The sequence below is a fragment of the Struthio camelus genome, chromosome 10 (genome assembly GCF_040807025.1).
Source record: "Struthio camelus isolate bStrCam1 chromosome 10, bStrCam1.hap1, whole genome shotgun sequence".
In the NCBI taxonomy this organism is placed as follows: Eukaryota; Metazoa; Chordata; class Aves; order Struthioniformes; family Struthionidae; genus Struthio; species Struthio camelus.
In genome coordinates, this window is record NC_090951.1 from 15,894,609 (window position 1) to 15,916,496 (window position 21,888).

The 21,888-nt window shown below is 38.6% G+C and overlaps 1 protein-coding gene across 2 annotated transcripts in view; it reads left to right on the top strand.

The window, feature by feature from the left end:
• LONP2 (lon peptidase 2, peroxisomal) overlaps positions 1-21,888 on the top strand; it is a 185,774-nt gene that overhangs the window by 123,075 nt on the left and 40,811 nt on the right. Inside the window, exons 1-7 of one of the 2 annotated variants that reach the window (XM_009678414.2) lie at positions 13,989-14,295; positions 14,931-15,165; positions 15,992-16,123; positions 17,202-17,324; positions 18,286-18,449; positions 19,244-19,338; positions 21,328-21,586. In XM_009678414.2, coding sequence (XP_009676709.2) covers positions 14,063-14,295; positions 14,931-15,165; positions 15,992-16,123; positions 17,202-17,324; positions 18,286-18,449; positions 19,244-19,338; positions 21,328-21,586 — 1,241 coding nt within the window. In that variant the 5' untranslated portion in view covers positions 13,989-14,062. Of the gene's footprint in view, positions 1-13,988; positions 14,296-14,930; positions 15,166-15,991; positions 16,124-17,201; positions 17,325-18,285; positions 18,450-19,243; positions 19,339-21,327; positions 21,587-21,888 lie in introns of those variants that run through there. The other variant, XM_068955974.1, reaches the window with a different exon arrangement.

The following is a 21,888-nucleotide window of genomic DNA, read 5'->3' on the forward strand; positions in this document are numbered from 1 at the left end:
TGGTCTTTAGTAATTTAGAACGTAATGAAGAGATGCTAAATTTTATGCTTAGTCCTCACTGAAGAAAAGTGTTGTGTCCCTTCTACGCTTTTTTCCTGATTATGCTTTCTACTCTTGTAGTTCTTAACAATGGAAAAGCCAATTTGTGCTGACCACTTGTCATTTAATCTGCCTGTTCAATCTCATGTTTTTAGCATGTCTCAGCTTACAGCTCTGTATTCAGTGTTGTAAAAAGGAACTACTTGTCTTTCTCTGCTTTCTACGAAGAGCTCCTGAAGGCCTATCACCTAGTCTTGTATGTTCAATTAATTTGCCAGCACCTTGACAGTTCTGTTATCCTCCTCCTAAATCTTCTCTAAAGCTAAACTTTTAGCATGTCTTAACATGAACTTAAAATGCAACTTCACAGGTGAAAATAAATGGTCACGTGATATGCTACAAGTAGCTTCCTTGTCTTTGCTGCATATTTTCTGTGAAAGGGTGGTTGCTGGAGGAGTTTAAGTTAAAGACCAATTGGAGGCAGAAGAAATTCATGTTTCCAAGTTGTTTCCAGATTCCAGCCTCCCAAACTGTCATAACTTTCAATCTATTTTTTCTTTTTTGTTCACAATGTTGGTAAGGAAGAATAGCTGCTTACTGGGAGAGGAGGGGAGCATACAGTATACCATAGACTTTAATGTTCCTCACCTTGATTTCCTACCAGGATGAGGTTGCGTTAGAACTGTATTAGAAAGACTGGGCTGCATTAGAAAGAACATTGCCTGCAGGTTGAGCGAAATGATTTTTCCCTCTGCTCAGCACTGGTGATGCCACATCTAGAGTGTTGTGTCCGATCCTGGGCTCCCCAGTATGAGAGAGATATGGACATACTGAAGCGAGTCCACCAAAGGCCTACAAAGATTGTTAAGGACTTGGAGCATCTGACATGTTAGCAGAGGCTGAGAGAGCTGGAATTGTTGAGCTTTGGGAAGAGGCAGCTCAGGAGGGATCTTGTCAATATGTTTAAGTACCTAATGGGAGAGTGTAAAGAAGATGGAGCCAGACTCTTCTCAGTGGTATCTATTAAAAGGACAAGAAGCAATGGGCACAAATAGAAAGACAGAAAATTCCACTTAAATGTAAGAAAAAACATTTTTTACTGTAAGTGGACAAAAACACTGGAACAGGTTGTCCAGAGGTTGTGGAGTCTCCGTCCTTGGACATATTCAAAACCTGACTGGACACAGTCCAGAGCAACCTGCTTTAGTTGACCCTGCTTTGAGCAGGGATCACTAGATGATCTCCAGAGGCCCCTTCCCTTCTCAACTCTTCTGTGATTCTGTGTTTCATACCACATGCTGCACTGGAGGTAATATTTTTAATGCAAAACTAACACTCATTCTTTGTAGAAAAAGTAAATGATGAGAGCATGGAAAAGCCATGTTATTAATGCCCTTAGTGTTTACTTTGTCCTCTGTTTATGCTGCTTAATTTGGTTTGTACTGCGTATAGTTTTCAAAATATATGTCTATTTTTCAAATATTCAAGAAACCTGTGTTAGATTATTTTCACTAAAGCAGCGTTCACAAGAAAAGTATGACGAACCGGCATGGTTCCTGTAGACGTTAGAAACATAGTCTCTGATATTAAAATCTACCTGCTGTCTTTTTCTTTCCCGTTTAAAGTGATAAAGGGTACCTGGGACCTAGAAGCCCAGTGTGTGTGAAACCACTTACATTTTTTCATGAAACAGAGGAGATGCCATAAGCATATTTGAACAAAGCACTTGACAAAACAGGCCTAATATTGGATATGCAGTAAATAACTGCGAGCTCTTTTCTGGTGAACCAGGACTGAGACTTTCAAAAAGATATCTGAATACAATGTTTTACAGTATGTTGACTAAAGCATGTCTTAAAAGAAAGGGGGAAAACCTGATTTCTTTCTTATCGGTGTTCATCAGGGTATCTGGTTTTATTAGCTTTTATTTCTGGCCACATTTCTGTTCCCATATGAAGATTCTTTTATTTGAATTTTTATAATTAACTTGAAACTGTGCAGGCTGAGATGATAATCATGAGCCTAGCACAGCTACTTTTTAAAAACATTCAGCTATTTTAACAAAAAAGAGAAGCTAAAAAGAATCCAAACTCATAAGTTTGCATTCACTTTAAAAAGGTGCTTTTTTAATTTAGCTACTCTTTTATGTCAGTTATGTTTTATGTCAGTTAATTTCCTAGATCCTCATCTTCCCTGAAAAGCTTGTTTGCTTTTTCTTTCCTTCTTTTTCTTTTTTTATGCAGCCATTGTGAATTTAGAATAATTACCCTTTTAAAATATGTCAAGATACTTACTTTTTAACAACAATTGTACTGTAAATAATTTAAAAACTAGTATAGGATTAAATTAGAAAGAACGAACATGAAGTACTCCTGCTCCTGCGCCACCTGGTGTTGGGCATTTTGACCGATACTAAAACCAAATTAAGCTACCTTTATTAATGTAGTATAGGTATTGTGAGTAAATACAAAAGGTTAATTTTATTCACGTTGTGCTTGTGTTGAAGAAGTAAAAAAATCTTTCTTTTTGAAGTGGGTAAATGATAAGAAAATTAAAAATAGCAGTAGGAACATTTTGTGGAGCTTGGACTTTATAAATAATGTATTTTTCTTAACTTTTGTGAACTTTTGGACCATTAAGCCTCATAAGAGTTCTTTTGTGTATGTATTTATGTAAGCCCAGGCACATTCCAGTGTTCACTGTGTATTGACGTATCACAAAAGTAGTTGTAAATATTGTTATTGTGGTGGATGAGGCTGGAGGGAAAACACTGATAATACTGATGGCCGTCTGTCCATCAGCCTCTATGTGAAAACTCTGTAATTTCAAACCTATTGATAGATTTAAAAAACCTCAAAAGATAACTTTTGCATGCGTTTTAGAAAAAAAAAAAGCAATTGGGTAGTAAAAAGAGATCTTAATGAGTGTCTACATTAAAAGAAAGATAAGCAGAAGTCCATTATTATATATGTTGTTTAGCTGCAGACTCTTGGCCATCAGTGTACTAGCAGGCCAATTAGCTTGCTCTCAGTGAGACCTCAGTGGGCTGCCTCTTTGAGCTACGCTCGCAGATTACTGCAAAATGTACAAGTGCGTAGCGACTGAATATTCTCTAGATTTAATTAATGGATAAGGACAAAAATGTTGCTTTCATGTATGCTTGCATGCCAGAATTGAAACTAATGGGCTTTCTCTGATGCAAAATTTGCATTCTCTGTTAATGCAAAATTTGATCCTTCCCCCCCCCTTCTTAAATAGCTTATAAATAAACATTGAAAGAACCAGCTTCTTTCTTCTCCCATTCCGTATTCCATAGTTTAGGAGAAAATAGCTTATGTTAAAAGGTGCCTGCGTTACTGTTTTTATTGCATCAGTGTTAGTGTTTTCCAAAAATGGCTAGATACATGAATAGAGAAAATTGTGTTTGTATCTCTGGTAAATGAGGGCATAAAAGGAAAGGAATGTGAGGAGAACAAAGGAAGTAGACTAAAATTTCAAGATTTATGCAAAAATATACGAGAAATTAAGCTTGCTTTTGCTGCCATTAATTTTAGTCCACTTTGCCACTGTTTCAGAATTGCATTTTTCTTGACATCCTGAAGAATTAATCCCTAAATGGGTGATTGAACTATAGACAGTTATAGTTTGGGGTAACATGCAGTCTTAAAGACTGCAGTCTTGCAGACTTGCAGTCTTGAATGTTATCAGAGTAGAAGCTAACTAAATGCAAGTCCTTCACACAGTTGTGTGTGCAGTTTTGGTCAGCACGGTTTTGGTGAGTGTGCTGCATCCTTCATGTTTCATCATGAAGCTCTGTAAGAACTTAAGAAATTCATGCATATCACAATGACTAGGTCAGTTACGTGTGTGTAAACCACAAAACACAGTTATTTAATGTATACATTATAATATCTAATGGTAGGTTTTTTTTCTTTTCTACATGTCCTTATCTATAGCAGGTTTCGGCACGACTCTGGAATTTTTGAACACTGATGAACACTTTTTATGTGTTACAATAGATACTGAAGAAAAAATTGTACATACTGAAATTAGCTTAATAAAGAGGCAATAGGTAAAAGTAAGTGTAGCTACATCTGCCATTTCTTAGTATTCAGTATTACAACCTTCTACCAGAAGGCCAACTGGATAAAAATGTAAAAACATAGATTCTTTTGTGCTTAACTAACACAACCATTTATATGAAAAACAAGGTTTTAAAACATATTTTATATACATTAGAGAAATCTGCATAAAATACTAATGCGGTTGCCATGTACACAGGGTATGTTTTTGCTACGGAGATTTCAGGGTTTTAGACAATGAGGTCAGTGGCTACCTGACCTGAATTTAGAAAACCATATTAGAGAGGAAATTGGTTCTAGTATATAATTTCCTGAAACATCCTCAGGGAACACACAGTTGTGATTACTCGGTGGCTTTAAATCAATGCAGCTGGAACAATACTTGCAATATTTTGCAGCATATTTTTTTAAACAAGGGATTATGAATAATATCTTGGCTAATGATTCCATTCCATTTGTGTCGTAATCAAAACCAGTAATGAAGAGCTGTATGTTTATATAGCACACGCTCTGCCAATTGGCTTTGTGCAGATGATAATAACAAAGAACGACTAGTGTGAAAGGCATTATATGGCTAATTCGGAAACAGGATAAGTGCTTCTATCCAACTTTATTTTTGAAGGTTTTTGCCTCTGGAAAAATTGAATAATACAGATAAAACTTGGCTGAATAACTAAAAGCAAGAGTAGGTCATGCTTCATGCAGGGAATCGTTATCCAGCAGACTGGAAAGGTATCTAGTAGGGAAACATTCCTGAGCTGATTGACCTGCGGAGAGCAGTTAGTATGCTATGAAACTGCTAATAACATAGAGGAGTGACTAAATTCAGTGCAGACAGGCTGTTCCTGAGTTCCTGTGTGAACAGATAGGATAGAATGTACATTATATTGTAAAATCAAGAGAAGCAAAATGCACAGGAAGAAGGAGTAAAAGTACAATGGGAGCCAGAGAGAAAAGGGAAATAAATGCCCAAGGCAAAAAAGCAGGAAGTGCTGAACACGTCTTAATTACCTGCAAGGAGAGCTAAACAGCTTGGAAGTTGTAGGTGTTCAGCAGTGCGCCGGCAGTACGCTGCAACCAAGTGGTTCAGAGAAAAAGAAGTCTGAGCAATAAATGTGGCGTGGAGTGGTATTATTTGAATAAAAATATGGCAAGTGCAAGCAATAATAGGGGAGCAATAGGGAGCAACAGTAACCAAAGTCAAATGAGATTTTACACTGAAATAAAGTTGCAAATCAAACAAATGCGGTACTAGTAGTCTATCACAGAGCAAATTTCTTTTAAATACCAGGCTAACATTGCATAAATATTGATGCAACACTTGTGAAACTGTGCTGAATTAATTAACTTAATAAAAGTGAATATATACAAAGAATAGCAACAAAAACATCGTTATGTATAACCTGAATTTGAAAGCATGGTTAGATCATGAACTAGAAAGCTTTGCTCAAATAAGGATTGGCTAATAGAACAAGTAGGGCCACCTCAGGGCCGACTTACGCTGTGCTGCTGTCATGACGAGCCAAACCAAGTTGTCGATCGATAGCGTAGAGATTGTGCATTACTTCCCAGCTTCCTGTGAAGGGAAAGGAAATGTCCTCTAGCACGTAGATAATCCCAGCTTGTTAAAGCAGTACTTCGTGGTTATGGTTAACTAGATAATAATAATAATATAATCAGGAGAACTGTCATCTCATTTTTGCCTCATATTCTTTAAAAGGAACATAATTCTGAGGCTTACAAGATCTTTAGGAGCCTGCCCTACAACCAGTGGGAACCCAGTGCTGGCCGTGCTTTGCACTTACCACTGGATGAGACTAGAGAAATGGAGCGTTAATCGTTACTTGTTGTTCTTGCTTCCAGCTTTAATCACAGTGTTTTTCCTCACTTTTTGGTATCATCAAAGTCAGCAGTTGCACATATCTTTTTTGTGTAAGAAATGTCATTTAAAATGTTTTTAGATTAATGTCAAATCAGTTAAATGAGAAAATTTCAGAATATAATATGTAAGCTTTTACACAGGCATATAAGAATATATATAATACCCAGGCTTCAGAATTGCTGAGTACCACGATGAGAGACAGTGATATCAGGGGGTGCTGAGAAAATGGCAGCAGGATTTGAGAGTCTGTAAGAGATGCAAATCAGGGCATTTACCTGTCTCCTTGGTGTTCTTTCTCCTTTAATATTGTCACTTTGTCCTTGTCTTAACGTTTACTCTGTGTCTCCACTTCCTAGCCTATTTCTGCTCATGCTCATTTCCCTATCGCCTGCCTCTTGCTATTCTTCCTGCCTTTGTGCTGTGGGTTGGGCTGTTCTCTTGCTTTCCAACAGCCCTGTCAACTGCCACTTTCAACTTGTGAGGAACTTTCAAGGCGCCAGTGTTCCCTTCCCTCCTGCTAAAGAGAGGCCATCCCAGCTGCTGGGAGCCAAAGGCAGAGAAAGCTTAGTTTTTATGCTGAAAAGGCAATTAGCTATACTGCAAAGCTGAATACCTTCTTTGTGGTAGGACACATCCATTTGGGGAAATACAGTTCCTCAACCTGTGTTGAACTCTTTCAGAGCCAACACATGCCAAAGTACAGAAAGACGATTTCATTAGTAGCACCCTGTGTTAATAGCATGAGATTGACTCCCTGTCAGTCAGAGGAAGTAGCAGACTGCCTCAGAGCATGTATTTAGCTGCCGCTCTGGGAGTCAGCGAGATGTTCAGATCTTCTTCCATAGCAGACAGAACATTAAGCAGTTGCTAAGAAGTGAAGGCAGAACTCCCCCACATCCCAATATTTAACTGGCATTTGTCTACATAGGAAATGTGAAAACAGGCCTGAGGATCCCAGACTGTGGACTTTCTTTAAGGGCAAACTGCAGAACTATTACAGAACATGAGCCTGTCATTTCTGGCTTGCAGCCAGGTGAAGCACATTCGAACTACAGAGAGGAAAATGCTTTGTCTGATGAGAGGGATGTAAAAAGGTGATTTTGTGACTCCTTCAAAGTGTTGCTTTGTTAGAACATGGACAACAAATATGGTTGAGTTTAACTCTGAAAAGCATTTACTTCCATAAGCCAGGCCAGTAACTCCATTGTTTTCCATATGCTTCTCTTCTTCGGCAGCTGTTTTCTTGGTTTCAGGAGAAAATTCGCTCCTTTTAGTTACAAGACCAACTTCTTTTTCTTTTCTGAGATTAAAAAGGAGAAAACTTACAAAAACATACCAAAGATAAATGACCCTGAAACTCATCCCATTCAGCTCTTTCATTCAGTTAAATTATACTGAAGAAACATATTTTTCTCTTGTCACTAGCAGTTCCCATAAAAAGGCTGATTTGGCAGCATGCAGATTAACACAAAAAATCATACTCCAAGTAGTTTTATATTATGTGCAGCAAAACTAAGTTAAGTTTGAATGAGAAAATTCTCTTTCAATTCCGTACAACTGAATCCTTATCTGAGTGCTAATCGTGCCGATCAGCTCTACTGATTCCATTTCTTTAGTTTCCCTTGGATATTACTTGTCCTTCAGAAGTTCCTATGAATTAGTGTAAATTTTGTGGTAGGCATCTAGTGTGAAAACCAAGTCTGGGTAGGCATGACAGGCAAGAACTCTCTCTGGAACACCCTCTTTAACTCCAGTTTCAAATCTGATCAATAAGTTTGAAATTTCTTTTTCTATATACCTATTTCTTTTTTCCCTTTTTTGTGGAGCTCTATTTCACTTCTGAGCAGGAGATGGAATTTTTAAGTCCAGTTGTTCTTGTGAGGTCTGTCAGCAGTTATTCCTAAAACGCAGTTTAGAATTACCATGAAAAAATCCCACACACAGCTTTAGAAATTTCTGAAAGGTCTCACACTCATTCTTTTAGTCAGGAGTGTGCTGCCAGCAATTCTTGGCGTGTGTTCTGTGTGCTGAGCCTACATAACCAACGGGCAGCGTTTTAACCAGCTGGATGTGCAAAACCAGAGATTCTTTTGTGTGAAGAAGAATGACTGAGGATATTTAATGCAAAGTCTGTGTTAAAAAACCGGCTTTTAAAATTTCCACTTCAGCCTTACAGTGAGTACAAAAATGTGATATTAAATTAACTTTAAAATGCAGTTCAGTTATATTACTAGGTCCTTTGAATTGCTTTACATAAACTTACTTTCCAGCCATGGTATTGTAAAGATGTTTGAGGAGGTCATGTTGCATGCCAGGATGGTAGGAAACACCTGAGTTTATCCTGCACTTGGGGAAGAGCAAGTATTATTGAGGGAAATAATCTAATGAACAGGTACTTTATGCAGTTCATCTTGTGCACAGGGGATGGATCATGCCTTCATATAATCTGTCACCGCAGAAAACTGCAAAATGTGCATTGTTTCATGACGTGTATCCCAAAATCACGAGTGTAAGTCCTTTACATCACGCCAGTCTTGCATATTTCTTACAGAACGCTGTATGTTTCTTAGGAACATCATATTAACTGATGTATAGAAATATAGCTTTGATAATTCACAGCATCTGTTTGCATCTTTAAAGTTAAGTACTTGTGCTAAAGTGCTTTGTTGAATTGGAAAGGAGGTGATGAGAAGAGAGGAAAGCTCTTGAGTTTCTCAGAGTAGAGACAAAATTTGCAAAGCCAGCTGGCAAACTTCTTTATTTCTCTTTCATCCATTGACATAGTGGAGAGCGGAGAGGAATAGTTCCCAAAGCACATAATTCCATCAAACAACCTGTAAAAACACAATGGGGGTGTAACAAATAGAAAAAAGGGAAAGTGTGATGACAGATTGAGTGCTTTGTCTCCTCAAGTAGCTGCAGAAGGTTGAGCAAAGGTTTAGGAACTCTAAGGAGTGCTGGGGAGGAAGCAGAAGAGAAGAAAGCATATGCATATCTTTTTCAGGAGAAGAGAAATGAGAATTGAGAGAAGCACGTGAAAGATAACAAGGCTAGATGTTTGTATGGCATGGAAACTTAGCAGAGGATGTTTTGGGTTTAGAATAGTATTTTTAATATTCAAAATATCCCACTCTAAAGGCACTGTGAAGTTGTACTGTTTTACGACTCAGATTTGCAAACAGCTTCAAATTCGTGCTGGGATTAACCTCTACAGAGAGCTTTGCAGCTTCTACCACAAACCCCCAAAAAAGAAATGCATCTTCAGCATATTCCCATTGGCAGCTGCAAAAATGTCTTGAGCTTATTTTAAAAACTTTTTAAGAGATAGTGTTATTTATGTCTGTCCTCAGATTGTACACCTCTCGGATAGGCTAATTTCATATAAATAAAGCCTTTGTTTTTCCACATAGACAGAATGAAAGTATTTGTATTAGAGGAACTTCAAGATGATAATATGATCTTGAATAGTAATAATTGCCAAATGAATCTGTCAGAATGGGATTAATGAGAGCTAGTTAAGGATTTACAACTCTAAAGCACCTAACACATCAGACAAAAATTCAGTTAAAGCAGTCAAAATGCAAAACAGTTTAAAATTCCTATGTATTTATAAAAATAATGTGTTATAATTATTTTTTCTGAGTACTTATATTAAATTGCTTCCACTTTAATAATAGTATTACTTCCTCAAGGTAACAATGGATGCAAGCTATTAGCGATGTACTTCAAATGAAAATGGGTAGCTATACTGCAAGTATATGATCTGTTTCAATGGAAGGTTTTTATTTCTTTAGATATGTAAATTGTCAGAAATATGAAGTAGATTAAGAAGAAAAAAGAAGCTACCTGTTTTTTAAAGGAGGAAAAAATACTGCTAGCATGTGTTCATGCTATCTGTGAAATCTTCACACCCCTCATACCCTAATAAATTTTGAATCACTTCCAATGGATTTAAGAATGCTGCTGATTTCAAAGGCATTACAGTGATGTGAATATAGGTGGAAGCAGTGGCCAGATAGCAGAAAGAGATGGTATTAACGTTCCCTGGGAAAAAGTAAGGAAAACTCAGCAAGTTAGCCTGCTCAGAGCTCCAGCCTACCTGCAGCTCTCTTGTACTGTTTCTCGCTTGGCTGTCTGGCATCAACCAGGAGCACTTGGCAAGCGGGCGTAGGAGCTATGGGAATAAACTGGGAATATTGCACTATGGAGGAATATCAGGACATTAGAAGGAACAGGGATGGACAGGTAGAAGATGTGGAAAAATCTTACAGTTTGTAGTGTAAAAACATGTATCATCAGAAATCATAATGCATTAGTTTTTCAGATTATCTTTGGAATCTATACCTGCCTATTAGAAAATCATGAAAATACAATGTAACACTTGGATTATCAAGTGAGTTGCAAGTACTTACTCTGTTAAAAAGATTTTTTTTACCGTTGGACATAATTCTTGAGGCAAATGCTTTTATATACAGTAATTACTACAGTAATTTTTGTGCAGTTAGTGTAAAGGTTAGGTCAGCTGAGGTTAATTTAGATGATCGCTCTGCACAGTTCCGAGCTACAGCATTAATATAAGCAAAATGTCTTCATTTATGTAAAAATCAGTCTGGTGCTTGTGCAAGTTTACATCAAGAAGTGTGAGAGGCTAAAATTTCTATTTATCCACATTACACCTTGCTCTTCTTCAGCACAAAAATCGCTCTATGGTGTAGATTTCAAAGCCCTATGATTTGGAACACTGTATATAGAATGAGGTATATTATCATGCGAGGGAAATTATTAGATATATTCAAAATAAGGAATTCAGGATTAAGGATCCTGAGTTCTTTCTGTGTTGGTTCTGCTGATCTACTGTATGACTGGGGTTCGGTTCTTCAGCAACGTGTTTTAATCTCAAATCTACATTGTGAGATAACTTGATCTTGGTTTTTTGGAGATACTGAGTTCTCCCATGTTCAAGTAAATAGAAGAAATAGGGCAGAGCCTGGGGAGAGGGGAATAACTATGTGAGTTTTATAGGTGTAAAATAAATAGATCTCTGAATTGCTTTATTTCTTGGAGGAAGGTGTCTTGCAGACGACCATCATTGCAAAAGATTAGTACTATCTTAGAGCACGGCTATCCTTTTAGTCTTTTAAGGATGTGAAATTAATGGGACTACTTACATGCTTAATGTTAAGTAGGCGTTTTTGTACCTTGCTAAACTGTGACCTGAAGCAGTATCCGTCCGTTTTAGTCTATGAATATTTTGTGAGGCCTGACTGTTGCGTCAGTCCAGCTTCAGAGAGTGGAAGCAGGAGATTCTGCAGAGGTAGGATAACTAGGCGTCCATTTATTAGGTGGGAATCACAGGTGCACTACACCATCTGGTGTCGTATGCGCTGTCTTGTACCACATCACATTGATATGCACCTCCGTCAGTGAGATTTGTGCTGCATCCATCCCAAAGTATCAGTACATAAGCTGTGAGAAGTGGTGCTTTAGCCAAGACTACATATTTAAGGCTAAATTTTGTAAGCAGGGAATATCAAATGGAAACACAAGGACAGTATTAACCCCCAACCCCCTTTATATGCCATTTGCAAGACCACTACCGGAATACTGGTTATAGGCGATCCACGTTTTCAGGATGATGAAATATTATAAAAAATTTATACGTAAGAGGGAGAGATCAGAGCGGCTCAGTTCCACAACAGTTAAGTGGTGACTTGATCATGGAGCATTGGTAGTGGTCACAGAGGAAGGATTTTTCTCATAGTAGGCGACTCTTAATCTATCTAATATCTTTCTGTATTAGATAAAGATATAACAGGAGCCAGGCTCTGGAAACGGAGATTGCAAGTATGGTGCAAATTTTAACAGCACGAATAATGAACTATGGAAAAACGTAGCTGTAGAGATGGTAGCTTTTCTGTTACAGTAACTCTTTAAATTAAGGCTGAATGTCTCTCTGGGAAATATATTGTAGCTCAGAGGATGTGGACTTGCTGCAGAAGCTGCTGGTGAGATTCAGAGGAGGTCAGATCATGAGGCAATTGTCCCTTCTGAGCCTAAATCCTTTGAATCAGAGGCACAGAGTTCTCTTAACACCTTGATGCCTAGATGTTTCTCCGGTATCAAGAGACGTTCAGCTAGTCAAGAAAAAGGTTCAGAAAGGCTGTAGCTCAAATGTGATCTGGTGGTATTTAAGCAAAAAACAGTTTAGGGGGGTATAGTATCCAGAAGTCCTAATCGGGATCTGGTGCCATTGTATCAGACCTTAGCACACGTGCAGTAAGATATGTCCCTGGATATTAAGAGTTGTTCAGTAGAACCTGAAAGGGATTTGAAGAGCACTTACTGAGATTTTTTGGTACAGCTCTGGAATGAGATAAGAAACCACCTCTAATGACCACAGGGATAGTCATCTCTAAGGGAATGAGAAAACGAATTGGTAAGTAGGACTAGCAAATGTTTGGCTTGTGTTCACATTCCAGGTAATATAATTACAGAACCTTAAACATTTGGAGTGATGCGCATACGTTTACAGGGTAATTACATTTAACTCCAGGAAGTTCACAAAATATTTCCCATATTCCTGTGTAATGTGGGAAATTTTGCGTTGATATTTTCTAAATGTCATATTGAATAGTACATTCTATTGCAGATTCTTCTTAAGGTACCTGAGGTGGCTGCTTTAGAAAGAAGATACTTTTCTCAGTGTAATAATTTCTGTGTTTAAATATATTTTTAGTATTTCCATATATCCTGTTACCAGGACATTTTAAAGTAGGCCAAAAGATTAATAAGGTATTAACGAACTGCATGACTAAGCAAGTTTGTTTTCGCTGTAGCTATACTGTGCATGTTGTCAGTTTTCATAAACGTAGTTGTTGCTTCTGAGAGTTCACCTCTGCACAGGATCACCTTTGTTCAAAATGTACTATGCAAGTCAGTGATTAACAAGGGATTGGCTAATGTTCATTACATTATGCAATTTTGATTCTGCTCCTTTTTGCATTTGGGGTGAGGGGGAGGGAGGGAAAGTGTCCAAAATCCTCTCGTTCATCTGAACTTTGCACAGGCCTGAGTGCTCGGAGCCTGTCATGAGCGTAGGCTCTTGCAGGATTGGACAACATATTTTATTGATCGTGTCGTGCGATACAAAATGAATTGCGCACCGCAGAGCGGTCACCTTGGCTGACACCCGCAGGTATGCTGAACATAACTACATGGCAGTAACACCCCCACGGCATGTGCCAGTCCTGGAGCCAGTCCCAGCACATCCTTGGCCTGGACCGGGCCTCGGCTGCAAAAGCGGGGAGAAGGCCGGTGCCTGAGTCTTCGCTGCTGCCCAGCTCTCGGGCGAGGTGGGGTAGTCCCTGCCTCGGCACACGCGATGCTGCAGCCTCCGTTTTGGCACTTGGGTTTAGGGCAGCCCGGAGCACTTTCCAGAGAGCCTGCCCTAACGCGCTGGAAAAAGTCAGGGTCTCGAAACCTTTGAGCACAAGCACAGCAGGAGCGTGGATTTTACTCAAGGATCTAAAAAAAATTATTTATATATTTATATTATAATATATATATATATATTATATATATATATAACCTGTAAAAAAAAGAAAAGAATGGGGTGTAAATTGTTAACCATCCCAGTTAACAAAGGATAATTACGTTACAAGCTCCCTCTCCTGTGTCAGCCTCTATACTCATAGCACGTTTATTTACCCGTTTAAAAAAAAATAAAAACCAGAACACCCAGACCCTGGGGAAACTCCAGGTGCTGCCTGACCCCTGGCGGCCGCGGCAGCCACAGCAGCAGCCCGGGGAAGCCGGACGCGCCGGCACGAGGCTGGCGGAGCGGCGGGAGGCGCGGCGGCAGCGTCGCCGACTTCTTCCGCCTCGGACGGACCCACGGACGGGGCTAAAAGTAAAGCAGCCAAGGCGGCGGCCCTGGGACCCGGCGCGCGGCGCGGGACGGCGCGGCGTGTCCCTGCCGGCGGCCCGTACGGGGCGGAGCCGCGGGCTCGGCGGCGCTGAGGGCAGCGGAGCGGAGCGGAGCGGGGCGGGGCGGGCGGCCATGGCGTCGGGCAGCGCCATCCAGATCCCGAGCCGGCTGCCGCTGCTGCTCACCCACGAGGGCGTCCTGCTGCCCGGCTCCACCATGCGCACCAGCGTGGACTCGCCGCGGAACATGCAGCTGGTGCGGAGCCGCCTCCTCAAGGGCACCTCGCTGAGGAGCACCATCATCGGCGTCATCCCCAACACCAGCGACCCCACGTCCGACGGCGACGAGCTGCCCTCCCTGCACAGGTGCTCGCCGGCCCGGGCCCACACGGGCAGCAGCTCTTCCCCTCGGCCGGGTTACGTGACCGACACCCGGAGCGAAGGTTGAGAAACGAGAGCGAGGGGGAAGCGAGCGGAGAAAGGAGGCCAGGAGCGCTGCGGCCGTGTCAGTTATTAGCGGTTAAATCGTTTCCCCCCGAGAAAAGCGCCGGGGCAAAGCGACCTGGCGTGCGTGTCTGAATTTGATTCGCGTAAGCTGACCTGAAGCCGTTGTTTGGGCTGAGGCGCGATTTCACTGAAGAACTGTAAAATAAAATACTCTGTTTCCTGGCACGCGTAATTTAAGCAGAATCATGATCACTCCAGTCCTCACTGAATTTAGTTAAATTATTGATCAAAAATGTTAGGTGTTTGCAGATCCGCTGTCTAGTTATATTATTTTAGCTAGTTTACCAGTTAGCTCACTCTTTTTGCTGTTTTAAGGTCTGATTTTGTTAAGCTGTATTATGGAGGGAATTGTATAATTTGGTTACCTTTATTTATAAGGAACTAAATGACCCAGGAAGTTCTTGCGGCCTGTAGTTCTGTTACTTGTTGGTAAGAAGTACATGAAATCTGCTGTTGAAGGTTACAAATAACACAAAGACTTGACCTGTTTTTAGGATTGGCACGGCTGCCTTGGCAGTTCAGGTGGTTGGTAGCAACTGGCCCAAGCCACATTATACACTGCTGGTTACCGGCCTCTGCCGATTCCAAATACTGCAGCTGCTGAAAGAGAAACCCTATCCTGTTGCTGAAGTTGAGCAGTTAGATCGACTTGAGCAGTTTACTAATCAGCACAAATCAGAGGAGGAACTTGGAGAGTTGTCAGAGCAGTTCTACAAGTATGCAGTGCAGGTAAATTATTTTAATCCTCTGTGCTTTGTGTCTGTATGTTTATGCATGTATTTTGGGCTTTCTGCTTGTTTCCTGTCTGCCTTCTCTTCCTGTATTTCCTATAGTTTTTAAGTGCCAAGTGAAGTTTCAATCCTTTTGCCCCCAGATGAATATTTTTGTTATAGCTTAAGGTTTATGTGTTGAGTTCCAGTATCTCTGTGCAGTTCATTGCAAGATAAGTCTAACTATATGTTAACTTTGTAATAACTTGGTATTGCTTTTGATTTAGCAATACTATAAATACGCTTTAGTGAACAGAATACTTTTGAATAAGCTTTTTCCCGAATCCCTAATACATACAGTGATTGATTTGTAATAAATATATTATTAAAGGAAAAAATCCATCTGGAGTCCTGTTTATAAACAGATATCCCCAGCTATAATGAAGTTGTATTTAAAGGCTGTGTAGAAGGAGAATCATAATAATTTTAAGATAACAGGGAAAGCTATCTTCTTCTTTTAAGTGGGATGGGAGGGGAGAGGGGCATGAAAGATACAGGCACTGAAGAAAAAAGCCTTGGAAACTATGATGATATTTATGAACTTCTTGAACGAACAAAAAGCCCAAAGTCTTGATGGCCCTATGCTGAGTTAGTACCTTTTTTTTACCTTAGACTTTTGTGTGGGTTTTTTTTTTTTTTAAATAAATCTCAGTAGCTTCTTGGCAAATTATCTAGACACATTTTATACTGAAAGATGCAATTCTTTTTAGTTTTAATACATGTTGAAATAATTTTAAAAAACCCATAAACAACAGTGAATATTGTTTAGTCTGCGTTCCTCACAGCTGGTTGAAATGCTGGATATGTCTGTTCCTGCTGTTGCAAAGCTGAGACGTCTTTTGGACAATCTGCCTAGAGAAGCTTTGCCGGATATACTGACTTCTATCATTCGTACATCCAACCAAGAGAAGCTTCAGGTATTATGTTCTTGCTTAGAAGTTTTGGTGTTTCTTTTGTTGCTGCCAGTGTTGCACACTCAACCTTGAATTGAAAGCGTAACTTAGTTCTTTCAAAACACACCAAATAGAAATTAATGCAGTAGTTCTAAGTGAAGGTGTGTGCTGTAGCTGAATCTCATGCGGGAAAAAGGTACATCATTCACCTAAAAATCAGCTAAAAATCAAACTTAGCATGTCCAACTTTTTGTTAGAAGTGATGAAGAAAAGAGCAGCCAGTGGAAGCTGTGGGAGTATAGACAGCCTGATTCTACTTATTTCCACGCATCAGCCTCATTAAACGTGAAAGTAGAATAAGTATACTACAGTATTCTTAAAAGTCTTAAGGCATAAGTTGATGTTTCTGAGTATGCCTGAGGAGATTGTACTGTAATTTTCTTAGAGAGCCATCTCTTTTCTGAGGTTTAATAACTGAGGAATAGAATATGGATGGATGTTGGCTACACAAGATGCGGTTGAAATAGGAAGACACATTAAAAAGAGACAGGATAAAAGATTCTTTTTGGTCACTTTGTAGTTTTGGCATCCAGACTTCCTGCTACTTTTTAAAGTATACTCAGAGTTACAAATCAAGGGTATCTAGTTTTTAAGTTATGGCATGTCCTCCCTAGACCAGCACCAGAAATTTTTCTTTCATTTAAGGAATTTCTTAGAGTAAATATAACATACTGTGCTTTGCTTTGCTGACAGAAAACTGTCAACAAACAGTAGACGAGAAACGACGGTCTTATCTGACTTCTTGAAGACTTGTGTTTACTTTTCTTGTGTATAAACAGTCTTCTCTGTTTACCTGGTGGATCGCAGTTATACAGCTTTTGGTTTGGTTTAACAACAGATGTACAAATCCTGAAGTAATATCATAGCCTTGAGGATAGATTTTTACGTGCTATGTTCTCTTTACTTTTCTTCCTACCTCTTTTTTCCCAAACCACCTACTCCATAGCTCTGGTCAAAGCACAGTAATAGAACTCTCGGCCTTCTGAAAGTTGATGAGCTGTTAACCTGAAAGTGCTGGCTACTCATAACTCCTTGCTCTTAGATTTTAGATGCTGTTAGGCTGGAAGAACGGTTCAAGATGACTATACCACTGCTTGTTAGACAAATTGAAGGCCTGAAGCTGCTTCAGAAAACAAGAAAGCCCAAACAGGATGATGATAGAAGGGTATGGACCTTTAAATGTGGGATTCTTAAATATCCTAAATAAGTATAAAGGTGCACTTTTAAACAGGCCAATGGACGTGCGTGATTTTATTCTGTGTACAGTTTTAATCTGTGGTCATAATGTTTCTTAGTCAGTCTGGAGCTGTAGGAAACACTCAGCCAGCAACTCTGACTATTTGCATATCTAAGCTGTCTAGGCATTACATTACATTTACGTTATAATTATTCTAAACTGTCTAGGCTTTATATTACATTTTTTAATCTGCCCACTTGCTGATTTTGAATAAAAACTCAGTTTCCTTTAAAGAATCATTTCCCAGTTTATGTGCACTGTGTGTACACGCTGAGTTTTGGCCTGTGCAGAATTTGTAAGTGAAAGATGTACCTTTTATTAATGGCATTGCAGGTGAATGATAGCTTTTGAAATAACAGATAAAGCATGTGTGATGTGAAACATAGCTTGTTAAACTGTGGTAGCCTGGCCTTGTGTTGCATCTAATTATACCTGTGTGGGTATGTTTACTAAAGAGGAAATAATCAAGAAACAAAAGAAGAACAGAGAAGTGACCCTTCTCTTTGTAAAGATTGGGTTTATCCCGTTTAATATGATAGGCTGCAATACTAAGCCTTTTAAAATATCATGACCAACTTTTTTTTTTTTGTCTTCTGCTACCTACTAGATGTGGGTAGATGATAAATAACACTCAGCAAATACTTGCAAAAAAAAAAAAAAGCGGTAACCTTTTAAAGTAGTATTGATAACACTTGTAGAACATGTTTATAAAAGTTTTAGATCAGATTAAAATCTTCTCATCTGACTTTTTCAGTAAAGGAGACTAGAGAGGCTCCCTAAGCACATTGCACGTGTTTTTTCATGGTTTCTGTCTAAAGTCAAGGGCATGTCTTATTTTAAAAATCTCCAAAACTGGTGCTATTCTGTGGCTTGGTTTTCTATGTTATAGGTTGTTGCTATTCGTCCTATTAGAAGAATCAATCACATTCCAAGCGCTACAGAAGATGAGGAAGAAGAGGAAGATCATGATGACGTTGTCATGCTGGAAAAAAAGATTAGGACTTCCAGCATGTCAGAACAAGCTCTTAAAGTTTGTCTTAAGGAAATAAAGAGGTAGGAGATTTTCAAGCAGTGATTGCTTCTCTTATTTTACTATTTGAGAAAAATTTGCACTTTTTTTCCCTTGATACTGTATTTTATTGGTTGCGTTTGGGAAATAATTTTAAAAACTTTAGTAGAGTGAGGTTTTTCCTGTACGGATTTCATCGCTCCATGTCTTTTGAACATCAGAGGTGATAATAGAAAGAAATATGAAGTCTTCTAGGTTTAGAAATTAATATAACATTAAACTACACACTCTAGCTCTCTATATTATGAAGTGAAGACTTCAAAAAAAAAAAAAAAAAAGAAGAGGAAAAAAGGCAAATAACTTCTCAGTTGTTAATAATTGATATATAAACTGATCCAGATATTTCTGATATAGAGATCTCTTGAGTCTTTTTTTCCCTCTATTTTTCCCTGGTGAGGGAGGTGAGTGTGCTATCTGTGATGATACGATGTTTCTTCTTCAGTGAAAATGCATTGATATTGTGCATGTAGGGAGATTATCCTTTATATCAGCTTGATGTAGTAAATTTTTTTCTTTTTCTTTATGTTATACATGCATAAGGAATTAATCTCTTTTTTTTTTTCCTGTTCACATCATACACATAAGCGGTTTTTATACAAAGACAGTCTCCTGGGTGTTGGAATGGTGACCTGTTTTTTTAGTAATATGCTTGTCAGTGTAATAAGAGGGTATACTGATGGCCTCAAGTTTACTAAATATCTGTCTTGTAGTACAGGTGAGATCTCACTTTGCAGTTAATTCCTGGATAATCTAATGAATTTTGTGCATGTATTTCTAGATTAAAGAAGATGCCCCAATCAATGCCAGAGTATGCTTTGACCAGAAATTACTTGGAACTGATGGTGGAATTGCCATGGAACAAGAGTACAAAAGGTGACCATGTATTGAACTCTTCTGTTACTGTTGACTGTCTCTTGTACAGACATTTTAGTACAAGAAGCCACCATGTAAACATTTATTTCGGCCCGCCTTACAAGTTTTTGTTTCATGGTTTGATAGTAAAAACGTCATTAATGCGTTACCGAGGTCTTACGGTCTAGCTGGTTTAAAATAAGATTTGTACTGGATAGCCCATGTAACTCAGTTGTACATCTTAAAATGTGAATTAAAAAAGTATTAGGAATGTCCATACGGAAAAATGAAGGTATTACTACAATCTGTGCTGGTATCGTACATATATATTTTTTATATATATATATTTATACACACACACACACACACACACACACACACAGAGAGAGAGCTATCATAAACATTAGAATATGGAATACCACAGTGCAAAATGAGGCTAGGAGGGTGAGTATGTATTCAAAGAGTCCCTGGAAGGGTTATAATGTGTTTGCTAGTCTTTACAGAAGTAGTACCTCTGCGTTCTTACAGCTTTTGTTATTTTTACTAACTACGTTGACGTTACCGTTAATCGTGTTGCGTTACTACGGCTATATGACAAAACAGTAGTAATCAAAACACTGTTATACTTTTTCAAAATGATGGATTTCTTTCTTTAGATTTTTCTCACTGAAGTTCAACTGGAACATTAGAATAATTTTTTTATTTCACTTTTGTTAATCTCAACCCTTGGCAGTACTTTGACTGTTTTCTATTTGAACTAGCTTTTTTTTTCATTTCTCACTGCACACTAGTTCATAGTTCATAGTGGTCACTGAGATGTCTCTGTACTTTACAGTCTGTTTTGGATCACAGCATCCAGAAGTTACGATGTGCATTTGGAAAAAAAGAATGTAGAATAATTACTGTAAAGCTGTTGGGGGTAGTTTTTTCTCGAGAAGTGTAGGTAGTATTTCTCTTAAAAATAATGAAGAAAATTGCATCAAGCTAATTGCCATCTATATGTCAAAAAAAACCCTTCTGGATCATTAATCTTCCTGAAGAAGATCTTGGCACATCTGAAATTAGTCACGTTTGGTAAGGAACAAGAGTGTGAAAAAGCCTAATTGTAGTTACTTTTAATAGTTACGACTTCAGGTATAATAGAAAAACTTAGTATCACTTCAGCTTTCTGCCACAGTTTTGAAAAATTGTCAGATTGATATTATTAATATGAGAACAGAACACAAAAACTGAGAGTGAGGAAGGGATGGAAAATCAAACATGACTTTTTTCTGCTGACCAACAGGAGTAGATTAATTAAGCAAAACGCCCTTCCAGAAGGTGATCTGCTAAGGGAAAAGAATGTATAATTCCTTTCAGCAACTGTTGAAGAGTGAGGCTTTTGAATGGCGTTTGTAGCAATCTGATTTTAAAAAGAAATTTACTGTATACCATGCTAGCAGAAACATCTCTTAGTACGTGTGGAGATGAATGTCAGCCTTTTTGAACTAGAGCCTTGCATGTTCACAAATATTCTTGTAAATATTTTTGTTAATCATATCCTTAAATTGTAAAAAAAAAAGATCAGCTTACAAACGTATACTCAAAGAACCTCGAGATGAGTAAAGGGTTTGATTTTTATGGCCAAAACTGAAGTGTGCTGGTGGAATGTTTCATAGCTGAAAGTTGCTCTTTCAGCTTGCGAAGTTATGGCATGTCACAGATGGCTTGAAGTTTATTACTTTAGGTGAAGTTGCAAAGTTTCTATTCACAAGCATATGCATGGTGCTTTGGAGAACTTTAGGTACAGTGAATAAAATTATACATTAAGAGACTAAAAGCTAGGAAGTTATGACCATTAATGATGGTTTTTTTGTCCGTGATTCATTAAAAAATTGACATGGTTGATGAAGAGTTTTATGTTGATGAACATGTTTGAGAATATATTGCTGTCTTTCATACTATAGAATGAATTGTTTATGTCTTAAAGGTAAATATGCTGATTTTTTTTCTCTTGTCAACGATTGATAGATCGCCTTGAAATTCGTGCAGCTCGAATTCTTTTGGATAATGATCATTATGCTATGGAGAAGCTGAAGAAGAGAGTTTTGGAGTACTTAGCTGTCAGGCAGCTTAAAAATAACCTCAAGGGACCCATTCTTTGTTTTGTGGGTCCCCCAGGAGTCGGTAAAACTAGTGTTGGAAGGTCTATTGCAAAGACTTTGGGTCGAGAGTTCCACAGAATTGCTTTAGGAGGAGTCTGTGATCAGTCTGATATTCGAGGCCACAGGTAACTATTTCTTCCTCTCCTACTTGTAATTTTTTATTTTGTGCGTTACAGAAGGTATTGATTATTTTCATTGTTCAGCTGAAATGGAGAAGGCATCCTAAAGATCTCATTTCATGCACCATAATTATGATTACTCACCCAAGAGAATTTTAATAGTGGAAACGGGCATGTAGTGTTGAGATAATGGCTTTTATGCTTAGCTCCTGCTGCTTGTGATGGTACAGAATGGAATAATCACACATGGATTTGGAAGACTTGCAAAAATTTAAGAACATCAAAATTCACAAATTTGTAACTTAAGA